At 49.4% G+C, this 19,976-nt stretch overlaps 1 protein-coding gene across 1 annotated transcript; it reads right to left on the bottom strand.

Annotated features, from left to right (window-relative positions):
• Positions 1-6,558: 6,558 nt before the first annotated feature.
• Positions 6,559-15,767, bottom strand: RPLP0 (ribosomal protein lateral stalk subunit P0). The gene is made up of 8 exons (XM_069758353.1): positions 15,647-15,767; positions 12,939-13,045; positions 10,513-10,688; positions 9,238-9,325; positions 8,993-9,139; positions 7,140-7,325; positions 6,913-7,053; positions 6,559-6,755 (listed from the first exon to the last, which is right to left on the bottom strand). The coding sequence occupies exons 2-8, from the start codon at positions 12,990-12,992 to the stop codon at positions 6,603-6,605; spliced, it is 945 nt and encodes a 314-aa protein (XP_069614454.1). The 5' UTR covers positions 12,993-13,045; positions 15,647-15,767; the 3' UTR covers positions 6,559-6,602.
• Positions 15,768-19,976: the final 4,209 nt, after the last annotated feature.

Raw genomic sequence — 19,976 nt, 5'->3', positions numbered from 1 at the left:
TCCGGTCACTGTAGGAGGCTGCTGGCCATCTCTGTCCGGTCACTGTAGGAGGCCGCCGGCCATCTCTGTCCGGTCACTGTAGGAGGCCGCCGGCCATCTCTGTCCGGTCACTGTAGGAGGCTGCCGGTCAACTCTGTCCGGTCACTTTAGGAGGCTGCTGGCCATCTCTGCCCGGTCACTGTAGGAGGCTGCCGGCCAACTCTGTCCGGTCACTATAGGAGGCTGCCGGCCAACTCTGTCCGGTCACTATAGGAGGCTGCTGGCCATCTCTGCCCGGTCACTGTAGGAGGCTGCCGGTCAACTCTGTCCGGTCACTATAGGAGGCTGCTGGCCATCTCTGCCCGGTCACTGTAGGAGGCTGCCGGCCAACTCTGTCCGGTCACTATAGGAGGCTGCCGGCCATCTCTGTCCGGTCACTGAAGGAGGCCGCCGGCCATCTCTGCCCGGTCACTGTAGGAGGCTGCCGGTCACTGTAGGAGGCTGCCGGTCAACTCTGTCCGGTCACTATAGGAGGCTGCTGGCCATCTCTGCCCGGTCACTGTAGGAGGCTGCCGGCCAACTCTGTCCGGTCACTATAGGAGGCTGCTGGCCATCTCTGTCCGGTCACTGTAGGAGGCTGCCGGCCAACTCTGTCCGGTCACTATAGGAGGCTGCTGGCCATCTCTGCCCGGTCACTGTAAGAGGCTGCCGGCCATCTCTGTCCGGTCACTGTAGGAGGCTGCCGGCCATCTCTGTCCGGTCACTGTAGGAGGCTGCCGGCCATCTCTGTCCGGTCACTGTAGGAGGCTGCCGGCCAACTCTGTCCGGTCACTGTAGGAGGCTGCCGGCCAACTTTGCCCGGTCACTGTAGGAGGCTGCCGGCCAACTCTGTCCGGTCACTGTAGGAGGCTGCTGGCCATCTCTGCCCGGTCACTGTAGGAGGCTGCCGGCCAACTCTGCCCGGTCACTGTAGGAGGCTGCCGGCCAACTCTGCCCCGTCACTGTAGGAAGCTGCCGGCCAACTCTGCCCGGTCACTGTAGGAGGCTGCCGGCCATCACTATCCGGTCACTGTAGGAAGCCGCCGGCCATCTCTGCCCGGTCACTGTAGGAGGCTGCTGGCCATCTCTGCCCGTTCACTGTAGGAGGCTGCCGGCCAACTTTGCCGGTCACTGTACGAGGCTGCCGGCCAACTCTGTCCGGTCACTGTAGGAGGCTGCTGGCCATCTCTGCCCGGTCACTATAGGAGGCTGCTGGCCATCTCTGCCCGGTCACTATAGGAGGCTGCTGGCCATCTCTGCCCGGTCACTGTAGGAGGCTGCCGGCCAACTCTGCCCGGTCACTGTAGGAGGCTGCCGGCCATCTCTGTCCGGTCACTGTAGGAGGCTGCTGGCCATCTCTGTCCGGTCACTGTAGGAGGCTGCCGGCCAACTCTGTCCGGTCACTGTAGGAGGCTGCCGGCCATCTCTGTCCGGTCACTGTAGGAGGCTGCCGGCCATCTCTGTCCGGTCACTGTAGGAGGCCGCCGGCCATCTCTGTCCGGTCACTGTAGGAGGTCGCCGGCCATCTCTGTCCGGTCACTGTAGGAGGCTGCCGGCCATCTCTGCCCGGTCACTGTAGGAGGCTGCCGGTCACTGTAGGAGGCTGCCGGTCAACTCTGTCCGGTCACTGTAGGAGGCTGCTGGCCATCTCTGCCCGGTCACTGTAGGAGGCTGCCGGCCAACTTTGCCGGTCACTGTACGAGGCTGCCGGCCAACTCTGTCCGGTCACTGTAGGAGGCTGCTGGCCATCTCTGCCCGGTCACTGTAGGAGGCTGCTGGCCATCTCTGCCCGGTCACTGTAGGAGGCTGCCGGCCAACTCTGCCCGGTCACTGTAGGAGGCTGCCGGCCATCTCTGTCCGGTCACTGTAGGAGGCTGCTGGCCATCTCTGTCCGGTCACTGTAGGAGGCTGCCGGCCAACTCTGTCCGGTCACTGTAGGAGGCTGCTGGCCATCTCTGTCCGGTCACTGTAGGAGGCTGCTGGCCATCTCTGTCCGGTCACTGTAGGAGGCTGCCGGCCATCTCTGCCCGGTCACTGTAGGAGGCTGCTGGCCATCTCTGCCCGGTCACTGTAGGAGGCTGCCGGCCAACTCTGCCCGGTCACTGTAGGAGGCTGCCGGCCATCTCTGTCCGGTCACTGTAGGAGGCTGCCGGCCATCTCTGTCCGGTCACTGTAGGAGGCTGCCGGCCATCTCTGTCCGGTCACTGTAGGAGGCTGCCGGCCAACTCTGTCCGGTCACTGTAGGAGGCTGCCGGCCATCTCTGCCCGGTCACTGTAGGAGGCTGCCGGCCATCTCTGTCCGGTCACTGTAGGAGGCCGCCGGCCATCTCTGTCCGGTCACTGTAGGAGGCCGCCGGCCATCTCTGTCCGGTCACTGTAGGAGGCTGCCGGCCATCTCTGCCCGGTCACTGTAGGAGGCTGCCGGTCAACTCTGTCCGGTCACTGTAGGAGGCTGCTGGTCATGTCTGTCCGGTCACTGTAGGAGGCTGCCGGCCAACTCTGTCCGGTCACTGTAGGAGGCTGCCGGCCATCTCTGCCCGGTCACTGTAGGAGGCTGCCGGCCATCTCTGTCCGGTCACTGTAGGAGGCTGCCGGCCGTCTCTGTCCGGTCACTGTAGGAGGCTGCCGGCCATCTCTGTCCGGTCACTGTAGGAGGCTGCCGGCCATCTCTGTCCGGTCACTGTAGGAGGCTGCCGGCCAACTCTGTCCGGTCACTGTAGGAGGCTGCTGGCCATCTCTGTCCGGTCACTGTAGAAGGCTGCTGGCCATCTCTGCCCGGTCACTGTAGGAGGCTGCCGGCCAACTTTGCCCGGTCACTGTAGGAGGCTGCCGGCCAACTCTGTCCGGTCACTGTAGGAGGCTGCCGGCCAACTCTGTCCGGTCACTGTAGGAGGCTGCCGGCCAACTCTGCCCGGTCACTGTAGGAGGCTGCCGGCCATCACTATCCGGTCACTGTAGGAAGCCGCCGGCCATCTCTGCCCGGTCACTGTAGGAGGCTGCTGGCCATCTCTGCCCGGTCACTGTAGGAGGCTGCCGGCCAACTTTGCCGGTCACTGTAGGAGGCTGCCGGCCATCACTATCCGGTCACTGTAGGAAGCCGCTGGCCATCTCTGCCCGGTCACTGTAGGAGGCTGCTGGCCATCTCTGCCCGGTCACTGTAGGAGGCTGCCGGCCATCTCTGTCCGGTCACTGTAGGAGGCTGCCGGCCATCTCTGTCCGGTCACTGTAGGAGGCTGCTGGCCATCTCTGCCCGGTCACTGTAGGAGGCTGCCGGCCATCTCTGCCCGGTCACTGTAGGAGGCTGCCGGCCATCTCTGTCCGGTCACTGTAGGAGGCTGCTGGCCATCTCTGCCCGGTCACTGTAGGAGGCTGCCGGCCAACTCTGCCCGGTCACTGTAGGAGGCTGCCGGCCATCTCTGTCCGGTCACTGTAGGAGGCTGCTGGCCATCTCTGTCCGGTCACTGTAGGAGGCTGCTGGCCAACTCTGCCCGGTCACTGTAGGAGGCTGCCTGATCACTGTAGGAGGCTGCCGGCCATCACTGTCCGGTCACTGTAGGAGGCTGCTGGCCATCTCTGCCCGGTCACTGTAGGAGGCTGCCGGCCAACTCTGCCCGGTCACTGTAGGAGGCTGCCGGCCAACTCTGCCCGGTCACTGTAGGAGGCTGCCTGATCACTGTAGGAGGCTGCCCGCCATCTCTGTCCGGTCACTGTAGGAGGCTGCTGGCCATCTCTGTCCGGTCACTGTAGGAGGCTGCTGGCCATCTCTGCCCGGTCACTGTAGGAGGCTGCCGGCCAACTCTGCCCGGTCACTGTAGGAGGCTGCCGGCCATCTCTGCCCGGTCACAGTAGGAGGCTGCTGGCCATCTCTGTCCGGTCACTGTAGGAGGCTGCTGGCCATCTCTGTCCGGTCACTGTAGGAGGCTGCTGGCCATCTCTGCCTGGTGACTGTAGGAGGCTGCCGGCCAACTCTGCCCGGTCACTGTAGGAGGCTGCCGGCCATCTCTGCCCGGTCACTGTAGGAGGCTGCCTGATCACTGTAGGAGGCTGCCGGCCATCTCTGCCCGGTCACTGTAGGAGGCTGCCTGATCACTGTAGGAGGCTGCCGGCCATCTCTGCCCGGTCACTGTAGGAGGCTGCTGGCCATCTCTGCCCGGTCACTTGTCGGAGGCTGCCGGCCATCTCTGCCCGGTCACTGTCGGAGGCTGCCGGCCATCTCTGCCCGGTCACTGTCGGAGGCTGCCGGCCATCTCTGCCCGGTCACTGTCGGAGGCTGCCGGCCATCTCTGCCCGGTCACTGTCGGAGGCTGCCGGCCATCTCTGCCCGGTCACTGTCGGAGGCTGCCGGCCATCTCTGCCCGGTCACTGTCGGAGGCTGCCGGCCATCTCTGCCCGGTCACTGTCGGAGGCTGCCGGCCATCTCTGCCCGGTCACTGTCGGAGGCTGCCGGCCATCTCTGCCCGGTCACTGTCGGAGGCTGCCGGCCATCTCTGCCCGGTCATTGTCAGAGGCTGCCAGCCATGTCTGACCAGTCACTGTAGAAAGCTGCCCAATAACAGCACAATACATAGGGAAAGGGTTTGGTCAATGGGATCCATCACTAGTCCTGAGCCTCCATTCTTCCTCCCAGGTTAGGCAGTAACTGGAGCAGGCCCGATGGCTACAGCACCACCAATCCCAAAGATGAGTGGAATGAACTCCACACTTAATGCTTATCTGGGGAACAGTGGGCGCTGCAGCAATCACATGTGCACACGTTTCAGATTTTGCTGCGGATCCACAGCAGCTTTCCATGAGTTTACAGCACAATGTAAACCGCAATCCGCAGTGCCCATGCTGCGGAAAAAAACGTGCGGAAACGCTGAGGGTTACATTCCGCAGCATGTCAATTCTTTGTGCAGATTCCGCTGCGGTTTACACCTGCTCCATAATAGGAATCCGCACAAAAACCATGGTAAATCCGCAGGTAAAAGGCAGTGCCTTTTACCTGCGGATTTCTAAAATCCGCAGCGGAAAAATCTGCAGAGCACCTTTCTACGTGTGCACATACCCTTACTGGTCTCTCAATTCATCACTTCACATGTGTGAAATTATTAAATAGTGGCTTCTTCTCGCTTGAAGCCATTGTGCTAATGCATTGAATATCCCCCATCCTCTGGAATTCTTTGCCCCAACACGTCCGACTATCAACCACATTCGGATCCTTCAGACGGAACCTGAAAACCCACCTCTTCAGGAAAGCCTACAGCCTGCACTGACCCCGCTGCCTCCTCATCACTACCGGAGATACCGCCTCACCAACACCGGAGCTCCTGCAACCCTCAACCTATTGTCTCCTTCCCCATAATCCTGTAGAATGTAAGCCCGCAAGGGCAGGGTCCTCGCCCCTCTGTATCAGTCTGTCAGTATTAGTTTGCTTACTGTAAGTGATATCAGTAATTTGTATGTAACCCCTTCTCATGTACAGCACCATGGAATCAGTAGTGCTATATAAATAATAGGTATTATATTGCCCCAGTGCAGGACATTGCAGAGTCCAGGTTCTCTCGGTGTCATGTGTAGGATCCTTGTACACCATCAGGCTATGTGCACAGTGTCTTTTAGATTCTAATGCAGCTGCCAAGTTTTCCCAGGCGAATCCAACACAGTAAAGCGCATACAGTCACACTTTTTTTTACAGTACCTGTTGCTGTAGCTGGAGACTGACCCACTACTTTTTCGCTACGCTTGGAAGAAGAGTGGTGGCTTCCAATCAAAAGATGCCTGAAGAATGAGTATGTCACTTCTTCAGTTTTCAAAACAGCAGTTAAGTGACAAAGATATGACCAATAATGTAATTTTGTCACTGCTGTGCATCATGTTCATCTTATGGGGTGTTGCTTCAGGTGGATTCTGGTATGCTGGCTCTCAGGATTCACCGATAGTCCGCTCTCACTGGCAATGTCACGTGACTGCAAATTAGTGATCATGTGTTGACTACATGTGCCTGGTTTTTCTCAATTCACTTGTATTGAAAGAAGCCAGTCAGTCAGAATGTGACCCAAAATTCACACACTAACCTGACTACCCACTCTCACTGGCAATGCTGCCGAATTCTGACAGCGTGCACACCGAACACTGCTAGGCTTTAGAAGTCTGCAGTCAAAGTAATGGCAGAATTATCAGAAGACAGGACTGTGAAAGAAATCATTACATTCCTTTAAGTGTAAATAGGCATGCTGCATGGTTGCCTGCAATGAAGGTGCGCCACCACCTGGTAACTGAAGGGGAAGCAGGAATCAATGTTACAGACAAGTCTTATCCATGGGAACTTTGTCTTGCATATCACTATGCATTCCTAGTCCTTTCCCTGACCTTTTCTATCCATTCCCTGTGCATTATAGATTGTATGGGCAGGACTAAATAATATGTAGTTTTATATACCACCCCATATTGTGTCATGTGAACATGATGGGAGACTGGTAGTGCCATCTAATCAGTTTGGATCAGTCTACTGTTAGCACAGTGCACAACTTCCATAAAAAAATATCACAAGACACCAGGTATTATTTGAATGGAATTTTATTGATGTAATTTGATGGCATATCTTAGTCAAAGAGTCCAAATCCCATATCGTCATCAGACTCCTCAGACTCTTCTTTAGTCTCCTCCTTAGCAGGCGCAGCAGCAGGAGTTGAAGCCGCCTCCACAACAGGAGCAGCAACTGCAAAAGCAGAAGGATCTGCCAAGAAAGCCTTGACCTGGAAGAGAGAACATCCAGTAAAGACCAACACCCTGTGATACTATGAAGCAGACCAAGATTATTGGTTCCTAACTGAAGCACATCAGGCAAATCTGTTCACCACAGTCAGGATTTTATCTCCTCCGTTACTATGCAAGACACCCCCTAATCATTACCTTATCTGCCAATGGGAAGCTGTAGTCGGTCTCCACTGCAACAGCCAGAACTCGCTTGTATCCATTGATTACGGAATGAGGTACAGAGGCAATAGTGGGATACCCAATCTGCAGGCAAACGCTGGCCACATTGCGCACACCCTAAACAAAGGACAGATTGGTTGCTCCTTCAAGTGACATGCAGGTGGTAAATATAAGTGGGCATGTCACCCGCATCAGTAATATACCTCCAAAAAGCGAGTTCTCAGGGCATCTTCTGTGATATCCAAGACTTCCGGGCTGTAGATGCTTCCGTTGTCATAGACTTGTTGGATGATCAAACCAAAGGAGAATGGAGAAATGTTCAACATGTTCAGCAGGGTGGCTTCGCTGGCACCTACTTTATCTCCAGTCTTGATCAGCTGTACATCACTCTGCGGAGAAAGGTTACTGCACTTAGGAAATGGACACCCCAATATAATCATAGAATGTTAGGGTTGGAAGGGACCTCGTGGGTCATCTGGTCCAACCCCCTGCTCATTGCAGGATTCACTAAATCGTCCCACACAGATTTCTGTCTGGCCTCAGACTTTATCACCACCTCTCGTGGCAGCCTGCTCCACTCATTGATAACCCTCACTGTCAAAGTTTTTTCTTATATCTAATCTGTGTCTCCTCCCATTCAGTTTCATCCCATTGCTTCTAGTCGTTCCTTGTGCAAATGAGAATAAAGATGATCCTTCTACAATGTGACAGCCCTTGAGATATTTGTACACAGCTATTAAAGGGAACCTGTCACCCCGCGGGTGAGGTAAGCCCACCGGCATCAGGGGCTTATCTACAGCATTCTGTAATGCTGTAGATAAGCCCCCGATGTTACCTGAAAAAAGGAGAAAAAGACGTTATACTCACCCAGGGGCGGTCCCGCTGCTGGTCAGGTCGGATGGGCGTCTCTGGTCCGCTGCGGCGCCTCCCATCTTCTTTCCATGACGTCCTCTTCTGATCTTCAGCCACGGCTCCGGCGCAGGCGTACTTTGCTCTGCCCTGTTGAGGGCAGAGGATAGTACTGCTGTGCGCAGGCGCCGGAAAGGTCAGAGGCCCGGCGCCTGCGCACTGCAGTGCTTTGTCTGCCCTCAACAGGGCAGAGCAAAGTACGCCTGCGCCGGAGCTGAAGATCAGAAGAGGACGTCATGGAAAGAAGATATGAGGCACCGCAGCGGACCGGAGACGCCCATCTGACCTGACCAGCAGCGGGACCGCCCCTGGGTGAGTATAATATAACGTCTTTTTCTCCTTTTTCAGGTAACAGCGGGGGCTTATCTACAGCATTACAGAATGCTGTAGATAAGCCCCTGATGCCGGTGGGATTACCTCACCCGCGATTTTCGGGGTGACAGGTTCCCTTTAAGTCTCCTCTCACTCTTTTTTCCCAAGCTAAACATTCCTAAATCCTGTAACCATTCCTCATAGGACATGGTTTGCAGACCGGTCACCATTCAGGTTGCTCTTCTCTTTAGGCTATGTGCACACTTTGCAGATTCCACTGCGGATTTTTCCGCAGTGGAATTGCAAAATCCGCAGTGAAAACCCATCGCGGTTTTTACTGCGGATTTATCGCGGTTTTTACTGCGTTTTCTTCTGCGGATTTTCAACTGCAGTTTTCTATTGGAGCAGCTGAAAATCCGCAGAAAAGAAGTGACATGCTGCGGAATGTAATCCGCAGCGTTTCCGCGCGGATTTTTCTGCAGCATGTGCACAGCGTTTTTTGTTTCCCATAGGTTTACATTGAAATGTAAACTCATGGGAAACTGCTGCGGATCCGCAGCGGTCAAATCCGCTGCGGATCCGCAGCAAAATCCGCAAAGTGTGAATATAGCCTTACTAGCTCCAGTTTTTCAATGTTTTTTTTTTTTTTTTTAAATGTGGTGCCCAGAACTGGACACAGTATTCCAGATGAGGAGTGACCAAGGAGGAGTAGAGGGCAATAATGACTTCACATGATCTAGACTGTATGCTTCTGTTAATACGTCCCAAAATTGTAACCTACAGCATAAACTAGTCTGAGCCTTCATGGAAGTTTGGCTGCAAGACAATCACTTACCAGAATTTCAATAGTTCCTCTAGAGATTTTAGTAGTGATTCCCAAAGCCTGGAAGAAGGATGTCTTCTCAGGGCCCAAACCAGTATTCTGGGCAGGCACTGTGACATCGCAAGGTGCAATAGCTCCAGCACGAGCAGAAGCGGGAACCTACAAATGTTCAGTATTAGTGTATAGTATAAAACTCAAAGATCGCCTATAAAGCTATATTCTATTTGTGCCTGTGCCCCATCTGTGGTTTAGTTTACCTTGTTGGCAAGTAACATATCCCGCACTTCTGTGAGATCTTCCTTGGTGAAAACAAATCCTACATTTCCCTTGATGTGAGGCAGAAGCCTGAAAAACATATTACAAATTAATATTGTATATACTTGAGTATAAGCAGAGTTCTTAAGTACATTTTTTGTGCTGAAAACGCCCCCTTATACTCGAGTGAGGTGTTCAGAACATGGAGGGGGAGCAGCGGGTCACAGAGGCAGGAGATGACTGCTGCTACTAACTCCTGTGCCCACTGCTAAAGATAAATGAATATTCACTGCACTGGCAATGAATATTCATTTCTCTGTAATAGCAGGCAGTGTCAGCCGCTGGCTCTTGCAGCTACCGGGCGGTCACGTGTGATGCTACTTAAAAGAAATATTCACCTTTCTCCACTCCCATGGGTGTGGAGAGAGGTGAATATTCATTTCTCTTAAGTAGCGGAATATATGACCACCAGGCAGCTGACACTGTGCACACTACTTAATACTCGCTGCCCTCTATGCAGTTTCAGGTGGGGAGCAGTGAGTATACTGGCAGCTGTGCTCAGCTTGTGAGCAGCACATGACGTCCCTGCCATGCACTGCTTACAAGCATAAAGCAGCTGCTGACACAGGAACAAGATGGTGCGATGGAGTGCAGGAAGGTAAGTGTAATGGCTTTTTTTTATGGGGGCCAATCATACCAGGATAAGGATGGGGTCATGCATACATGGATAAGGATGGAGCCATGCATTCAAGGATAGGGATGGGGCCAATCATACAAGGATAGGGAGGAGGAGCCATGCAGACAAGGACAGGGATGAGGAGCCATTCGTATAGGGATGGGAAGCCATGCATACCAGGATAGGGATGGGGTCATGCATACATGGATAAGGATGGAGCCATTCATTCAAGGATAGGGATGGGGCCAATCATACAAAGATAGGGATGAGGAGCCTTGCATACCAGGATAAGGATGAGGAACCATGCATACCAGGATAGGGATGAGAGGACAATGCATACCAGGATAAGGATGAGGAACCATGCATACCAGGATAGGGATGAGAGGACAATGCATACCAGGATAAGGATGAAGAACCATGCATACCAGGATAGGGATGAGAGGACAATGCATACCAGGCTTATACTCAAGTCAATAAGTTTTCCCAGGGTTTTTTTAGGAGAAATTAGGTGCCTCGGCTTATACTCACGTCGGCTCATACTCTAGTATATAAGGTAGTTTGAAGGAGACAATAACAGTCCATAAAAAGTAAAACAACTCACTTCTCCAGGGCAGAGTTATTTTCCAAGTGGCCACGGATAGCCTTGCGCATCATGGTGTTCTTTCCCATCAGCACAACAGCTTTCCCTCGCAGGGACATACGGATCTGTTGCATTTGCTTTGAGCCAACATTGTCCGCCATCACGATAAAGCATTTTGGATAATCATCCAGCAGTTGCTGCAAGAATAGAAATACATCTGTATAAAATCTGGAAAACTTGGGTTGAGCAGATTGGCTCATTCAATTCAAAGTATTCATACAGGTCACAATGATCAGAGATCCCTGCTGGGTGCTATCACTGAATAATACAAGGTGGATAGAGCATTGCTCTATCAGCAGTCAACAGAACTTCCACTGAATGAAACTTAACCCTGCTGTTCTGTTAGGTCAAAAATGACCGTTTTTGAAATACTATAATGTTATAAAAATTCAGCGTGTGATTCTGAGACTTGAGGCTCCCTGAATTTTCGTCATTAGGGGAGTACTCTCTGTGGGAATTTTTTTTTTTTTTTTAATTTTTGTTTACTTTATTTGGTACAATTTTTTTTACACTTGTACTGTTCGGTCAAAAATGACCGATAGGCCTTTATTCAGCTCTCCAGACAATTTTTGACAAAAATAAAGGTGCTATCACCTCATTTTGAACTATATATTGCATCTACTACTATTTATCAATGTATCTGACTACTTTTGGTCAGAAAAGATTTACACATACCAACATTTTCAAGTTGCGATACAGCCGACGGATTCGCTTCCAGTATAGCTATGCGCAATTTATTTCACTGGTTTTTATTTACCCTGCTGTTCATATAGATCTAGTTCCATTCAGTTGTCAACATTTCATATTGTAAATCATGATTTTCTGATTTTCCATGTGTTTGCTGGTTGTACAGTATTACACTGTGCAATGCTGTCCTAAGCAGAATTCACCTAAAGTGTTGTACTGTGAGCTTTTTCCTGCTGCAGGGTGGTGTCTGCTCTGATCTTATCTGTAGACAGATAACATAGCAGTGTAGAGTTTCAGTTCAGCTGGAGACAACACAGAGTGAGCAGAGGTTCAGACGTCAGAGCTCTGAAGTCCCATTTTTACAGGTATGTTACAGATAAATTATTCTTTTATTCTAAAATTATTCAATATTCTCACTGCTGTGATAAAATGGATGATAGTGGGTTAGCATTAGGGTTGTGTAGACTCAATGTCTGCTTATGAGTACATATTCTCACTGCTGTGATAGAATGGATGATAGGGGGTTAGCATTAGGGTTGTGTAGACTCAATGTCTGCTTATGAGTACATATTCTCACTGCTGTGATAGAATGAGTGCATGCCTCATTTTTGTTTGCGACGCTCCAGCACCATAATCACAGGGCATATCTCAATGTGTGACGGGACGTTATTGTGTGTATTGTTGCGAAATTGTTTTGATTTTTTTTTTCATTCATTGTTTATGGATATATTTTATTTTTTCATTCAACAGTGATGCCTTACAGCATGAGAAGAAGACACTTCACCCAAGCTGAATTGGAGGAGTTTATAAATGACTCCGATACAGACGAGGATGTTAGGTCCGGTCAAAAATGACCGGGAACAGTATAAGTGTATAAAAAACAACGTTTTTTGCCATTTTATAGAGAAAAAAGCTTTTTTTTGCCTTTGAAAAAAGTATATCTACATAATGTTTGATATTATTACTTATAGTTAACATTTAGATCAAGATTTTTTTTTTATCTGCAAAAATAATCAATTTTTACAAAAATCGAAAAAATACCATGTTCCCTTTTGGATATAAAAAAAATATAAAACAAGCTTTGTATTTATTTTTTTTTTCTGGTATTTGAACAACCATCTTCACAAGCAATATAATAGTGCAAAAACTGTTTAAAAAAACCACTTAGATTAGCTAAAAATGATTATTTTATAAGGACGGTCAAAAATGACCGGGAACAGTACAAGTGTATGTGAAATCTAAACAGAACAGCAGGGTTAAAGGGGTCATCCAGGATCATTTCATTTTCTCCTTAAAGGGGTATTCCTACGAAGAAAAGTTAATTTAAATTCAACAGATCTTGAAATAACTTCCACAATTGGATGTGTTTAAATAAAATGTTCTTGTGCTGTTAGTGTAAAGTATATGTATTTTTTTTTTTTTAACAGACAACAGATTTAAAAGTATGTCTGTAAAGCGCTGTGGAATTAATGGCGCTACATAAAGCGAGTAACACAAATATGTTCTCTCAAACATTGTATGTGAACCATACACCGTACAGGTCTACAATAATGGAGCTGGTGTCCAATTTATGCACCAAGTGGTTAGGGGAGTATGAATCAGATAACAAGTCCCCTTTTAGCAACTATGTTACAGACAATCATCAACAACAATCTGAACCAGCAGAAAAGAATATACATTTATTAAAATAAAACACTTACGATGATTTTCAAAAAATAGTTGGACTTCCACGTAGACCTGTCTTCCCTGGGCATCTTGTTAGTGCTTCCAAGGATTGCCACAAAAAGGGTTTAAAGACCTGATGATCCTGTGAAAGCAAGAAAGGATAATTTAGCTAGATTTAGACAGATTGGCAAGAATGAGAGTACTTGGTAGAACACTCCTGCCATCTTCTGTACACTATAAACGTCCATACAGTGACTGTATGAAAGACTGAAAACTGCAAAGCATCTGCAAACAGCGGTATGACCTTGTGTCTGATCTGCAGGATCAATCAGCAGCAACATGTAGGAAAAGTACAGGTACCGTCACATTTAGCGACGCTGCAGCGATCTAGACAACGATGCCAATCGCTGCAGCGTCGCTGTGTGGTCGCTGGAGAGCTGTCACACAGACAGCTCTCCAGCGACCAACGATGCCGAGGTCCCCGGGTAAACATCGGGTTACTAAGCGCAGGGCCGCGCTTAGTAACCCGATGTTTACCCTGGTTACCAGCGTAAAGGTAAAAAAACAAACACTACATACTTACCTTCAGCTGTCTGTCCCCCGGCGCTGTGCTTCTCTGCACTGACTGAGCGCCAGCCGGAAAAGCACAGCGGTGACGTCACCGCTGTGCTCTGCTTTCCGGCCGGCGCTTACACAGTGCAGAGAAGCACTATGGGGCCCTTGCGTCATCTACAGGACGACAGGGAGATGTGCCGCCATACTGACCACACGGTGTACTGCATTACATGTGCCGCCATGCTGACCACACGGTGTACTGTATTACATGTGCCGCCATGCTGACCACACGGTGTACTGTATTACATGTGCCGCCATACTGACCACACGGTGTACTGTATTACATGTGCCGCCATACTGACCACACGGTGTACTGTATTGCATGTGCCGCCATGCTGACCACATGGTGTACTGTATTACATGTGCCGCCATACTGACCACACGGTGTACTGTATTACATGTGCCGCCATACTGACCACACGGTGTACTGTATTACATGTGCCGCCATGCTGACCACACGGTGTACTGTATTACATGTGCCGCCATGCTGACCACACGGTGTACTGTATTACATGTGCCGCCATGCTGACCACACGGTGTACTGTATTACATGTGCCGCCATGCTGACCACACGGTGTACTGTATTACATGTGCTGACATACTGACCACACGGTGTACTGTATTACATGTGCTGACATACTGACCACACGGTGTACTGTATTACATGTGCTGACATACTGACCACACGGTGTACTGTATTACATGTGCTGACATACTGACCACACGGTGTACTGTATTACATGTGCTGACATACTGACCACACGGTGTACTGTATTACATGTGCTGACATACTGACCACTCGGTGTACTGTATTACATCAGGCACGATACCTGATGCTGTAGGAAGAGCATTAGACGCAGGAACAAACACTGGCTGCAGCGGTAATGGGGTCGCCTTATATTGGGGACATTTTTTCTCTTTACTGCTCTGCATGCAATTGGGGCTAAAAAATTTTTTAAAATCACTTGTGATGCAGTTGGGTTTCATTAAGAATGTTGCACGGTTTGGCTCCTTCTTTCCTTGCACATTCTAAGGCTAGGTTCACATTGCGTTAATGGGTGTCCGCTAGCGGACTCCGTTACATGGGGCAATGGTCGCAATTAACGCTATGTATCGGATCCATTAGCGCACCCATTGACTGCAATGTGCTAACGGATCTCTAGCGCATGCCATTTTTGGCATGCGCTAGCGATGTCCCGTTAGTTTTGGACGGACCTCGGACGCTGTTTGCAGCGTCCGAGGTCCGTTCCTCTCTAGCGCAGATACCCGAAAGCCAAACGTGATCCCTTTTGCGACATTGCGTTAGCGCAATCCGCTAGCGTATGCGCTAAACGGAATGCCCTAACGCAACGTGAACCTAGCCTAATTTCATGTGGTCCTTGGTCAGAAGTCATGTAAAGTAAACTCATTTGTGAGACCCTCGTGGTGAGCAAACTGATGGATTCTCAGTTAAAGGGAGTGGCCGCTACCTGAACCTTTTTAAAATAAACCGTGCCCCTTGTAAATGTACAGATAACTCTTTGTGTCCTGCACTGTCCCAGTGATGATGGCACCTGGGCTGGCGTGACAGTTACGCTTCACGAGTGCAGTCTATAGCCGCCCATTGGCTGCAGCACTCACTAGGCACGATGCCACACCAGCCCTGGTGCCATCATTACTAGCACCGCGCCAGAGAGCTTATTTTTATATTAAAAGGGGACCACTTCATTTCCAAAGGGGTTGTCTAGTATATGGACCACCCCTTTAACTGATTCTGCAGCCAGCAATGACCAGTGCAGCACAGACTATAGGAGACTGCAGTGCAAGAGTATAAAGGGTTAATTTTAGCCCCAATTACATGCATTTATTTAGATTTATAGACAAAAAAATCCCCAAAGGTGGACAACCCCTGTACAGCCACACAAACGGGCGAGTAACGCAAGTCATGGGCACAGGGCACATGCGTTTTACCTATAACTAGAGCCCGGGTGCCGGACCGCACTGCACACGGCGCGCAGGGACAGCAGCTGCGGTCCTGGCCGGTCAGGCCCTAAGGCTTCTACGTGTGTTTCCTATCGCAGGGTGCTGAGCAATGAATGGAGGACGTGTAACTCCGCAAAGCCGCCCGATACATGTAGGCCGCACATACCTCACACGAGGGCTTCGGGAAGTAAGAGGGAGCGTGCGCCGAAAACTGCGCTTTTATATCAAGCCACATCGACCAATCAACAAGCTAGAAATCCGCAACTACGATGCTGATTGGATATGACGTTTTCTTGCTGCGCTTCCTATTGGACATATAAGAAATCAATCAAACCAGTACTCTTGAAAGAGCTGGCTGTTGGGAAAAAAAATTGGTCTGAACTCTGTGTAAGAGAATAAACTGGTGCCCTCTAGTGGAGTGGAAGTATATTGACGTACGTTATAATGCATGAAAAGTGTACTGTACAACAAATAGAAGAGTGGCCCGCATCCAGCAGCTGCAGATAACGGTTCGTGCACATCAGATCTCACCCCAGGTCCAAGCTTAGTCTTTGGGGCCGTGCACATGTTAGAATTTTTCCTCAGACTGAGCCGGTCCAATGAAAAAAAAAAATCACAGCATGCAGAGTTTGCCCTGATAGTCGTCGGATCACACTCAGTCATGCAAGTCAATGAGTGCATGGAAAACATTGGGTTGCACTCGGATGACATCTGAGCGCAGTCCGATTTCCATGCACTAAGGCTACGTTCAGACTAGCGTTGTGCTAGTGTGCGTCGGGTTAGCGTCGGGCGACGCAGCGGCGACGCACGCGTCATGCGCCCCTATGTTTAACATGGGGGACGCATGCGTTTTTGTTTGTTGCGTTTTGCGACGCATGCGTCTTTTTTGCCGCAAGCGTCGGACCAAGAAAACGCAACAAGTTGCATTTTTCTTGCGTCCGATTTTCGGCAAAAAACGACGCACGCGTCGCAAAACGCAGCGTTTTTGCGTGCATTTTGCCGCGTTTTTGCGTGCGTTGTGCGTTGCGTCGCCGACGCAGCGGTGCACAACGCTAGTCTGAACGTAGCCTCATACATGGAGACGACTGAGACATTTTTATCTCCATCTTGTCCTCATCCAAGAGAATCAGCTCACACTATGCTGACACGGAGTGTGGTTAGCATGGTCAGCCCAATTCTCTCTTCTACACCTGCTTTTAAAGGGAACCTGACATAAAAAGGCTATTAACCTGCAGATATGGGGTTAATCTACAGGTTAATAGCATTATTAACCTGCCCGGCACCCCCCTCTTAACCGAAAGAAAATTAACTTTATTCCCCAGCAGCATTCTGTTTCAGTCACTGTCATGAGCTCTGATTGGACAATACCGGTTTGTGAAGCAACATTCGTATTTATAAATTGACTTTAGTAGGAGGCCGCTATTCCTGCAGTACAGCAGTTACCCCACTAAGGGGAGATGGATTTAGGATTTTCATTATATGGGGCAAACAATACTGGGGACTTATAATATGACTACATGGTAGCCCAGTTCTAATGCATCAGTATTCTAGAATGCACAGCCACTTAGTATATAACACAGCCACAGAGTATATAGCATAGCCACGTAGTATATAACACAGGCACGTAGTATATTGCACAGCCCACGTAGTATATAGCACAGCCCACGTAGTATACAGCATAGGCCATGTAGCATATAATACAGCCCACGTAGTATATAGCACAGCCCACGTAGTATATAGCACAGCCCACATAGTATATAGCACACCCCACGTAGTATACAGCACAGGCCATGTAGTATATAGCACAGGCCATGTACAGTAGTATATAATACAGCCCCCACAGTATATAACACAGGCACATAGTATATAGCACAGCCCACGCAGTATATAACACAGCCCAGCCAGTATATCACACAGCCCACGCAGTATATAACACAGCCATGTAGTATATAGCACAGGCATGTAGTATATTGCACAGCCACGTAGTCTATAGGTCAGCCCACACAGTATATAACACAGCCTGCGCAGTATATAATACAGCCCATGCAGTATATAATACAGCCCACGCAGTATATAACACAGGCACGTAGTATATAGCACAGGAACGTAATATATTGCACAGCCCACGTAGTATATAGCACAGCCCACGTAGTGTACAGCACAGGCCACGTAGTATATAACACAGCCCACGTAGTATATAATACAGCCCACACAGTATATAACACAGGCACATAGCATATAGCACAGCCCACGCAGTATATAACACAGCCCACGCAGTATATAACACAGCCCACGCAGTATATAACACAGTCCACGCAGTATATAACACAGCCCACGCAGTATATAACACAGCCCACGCAGTATATAACACAGCCCACGCAGTATATAACACAGCCCACGCAGTATATAACACAGCCCACGCAGTATATAACACAGCCCACGCAGTATATACCACAGCCCACGCAGTATATAACACAGCCCACGCAGTATATAACACAGTCCACGCAGTATATAACACAGCCCACGCAGTATATAACACAGCCCACGCAGTATATAGCACAGGCACGTAGTATATTGCAAAGCCACGTAGTATATAGCACAGCACACATAGTATATAACACAGCCCACGTAGTATATAACACAGCCACATAGTATATAGCACAGGCCACGTAGTATATAGCACAGCCCACATAGTATATAGCACAGCCCACATAGTATTTAGCACAGGCACATAGTATATTGCACAGCCACGTAGTATATAGCTCAGCCCACACAGTATATAACACAGCCCACAAAGAATATAACACAGGCCACATAGTATGTAGCAATGTGGACTCCATTTCCCGGTTAAAAAAACAATTAAAATAAAAAAGATATATACTCATCTTCCGGTGGCCCCCGGATCCGGGCTTTAGCGATGCTCCTCGCGAGACCGCCACATGATTTCGGGTCATTGCTGCAATGCATTCTTGCAGAGAAAAGAGCCATGTAATGCTGCAGTTGCCACCGTCTCTGAACTCCGCGCGATGTAACATAGTAACATAGTAAGGCCGAAAAAAGACATTTGTCCATCCAGTTCAGCATATATTCCATCATAATAAATCCCCAGATCTACGTCCTTCTACAGAACCTAATAATTGTATGATACAATATTGTTCTGCTCCAGGAAGACATCCAGGCCTCTCTTGCCATCACCACCTCCTCAGGAGAGGAATTCCAGATTCTCACTGCCCTAACAGTAAAGAATCCTCTTCTATGTTGGTGCAAAAACCTTCTCTCCTCCAGACGCAAAGAATGCCCCCTTGTGCCCGTCACCTTCCTTGGTATAAACAGATCCTCAGCGAGATATTTGTATTGTCCCCTTATATACTTATACATGGTTATTAGATCGCCCCTCAGTCGTCTTTTTTCTAGACTAAATAATCCTAATTTCGCTAATCTATCTGGGTATTGTAGTTCTCCCATCCCCTTTATTAATTTTGTTGCCCTCCTTTGTACTCTCTCTAGTTCTATTATATCCTTCCTGAGCACCGGTGGCCAAAACTGGACACAGTACTCCATGTGCGGTCTAACTAGGGATTTGTACAGAGGCAGTATAATGCTCTCATCATGTGTATCCAGACCTCTTTTAATGCACCCCATGATCCTGTTTGCCTTGGCAGCTGCTGCCTGGCACTGGCTGCTCCAGGTAAGTTTATCATTAACTAGGATCCCCAAGTCCTTCTCCCTGTCAGATTTACCCAGTGGTTTCCCATTCAGTGTGTAATGGTGATATTGATTCCTTCTTCCCATGTGTATAACCTTACATTTATCATTGTTAAACCTCATCTGCCACCTTTCAGCCCAAGTTTCCAACTTATCCAGATCCATCTGTAGCAGAATACTATCTTCTCTTGTATTAACTGCTTTACATAGTTTTGTATCATCTGCAAATATCGATATTTTACTGTGTAAACCTTCTACCAGATCATTAATGAATATGTTGAAGAGAACAGGTCCCAATACTGACCCCTGCGGTACCCCGCTGGTCACAGCGACCCAGTTAGAGACTATACCATTTATAACCACCCTCTGCTTTCTATCACTAAGCCAGTTACTAACCCATTTACACACATTTTCCCCCAGACCAAGCATTCTCATTTTGTGTACCAACCTCTTGTGCGGCACGGTATCAAACGCTTTGGAAAAATCGAGATATACCACGTCCAATGACTCACCGTGGTCCAGCCTATAGCTTACCTCTTCATAAAAACTGATTAGATTGGTTTGACAGGAGCGATTTCTCATAAACCCATGCTGATATGGAGTTAAACAGTTATTCTCATTGAGATAATCCAGAATAACATCCCTCAGAAACCCTTCAAATATTTTACCAACAATAGAGGTTAGACTTACTGGCCTATAATTTCCAGGTTCACTTTTAGAGCCCTTTTTGAATATTGGCACCACATTTGCTATGCGCCAGTCCTGCGGAACAGACCCCGTCGCTATAGAGT

Source organism: Ranitomeya imitator, chromosome 1 (genome assembly GCF_032444005.1).
Source record: "Ranitomeya imitator isolate aRanImi1 chromosome 1, aRanImi1.pri, whole genome shotgun sequence".
Taxonomy (NCBI): domain Eukaryota; kingdom Metazoa; phylum Chordata; class Amphibia; order Anura; family Dendrobatidae; genus Ranitomeya; species Ranitomeya imitator.
This window is presented reverse-complemented; position numbering and strand designations above follow the sequence as displayed.

What these genes read in the sequence shown, in the direction of transcription:
- RPLP0 (XM_069758353.1), bottom strand. Translation starts at nt 12,992, where the DNA reads ATGCCCAGGGAAGACAGGTCTACGTGGAAGTCCAACTATTTTTTGAAA. An exon ending in GAGGAACTATTGAAATTCTG is followed by an intron (nt 7,326 to 8,992) that starts GTAAGTGATTGT and finishes CTTTCTCCGCAG; the next exon opens with AGTGATGTACAGCTGATCAA. An exon ending in GCTTCCCATTGGCAGATAAG is followed by an intron (nt 6,756 to 6,912) that starts GTAATGATTAGG and finishes TCTCTCTTCCAG; the next exon opens with GTCAAGGCTTTCTTGGCAGA.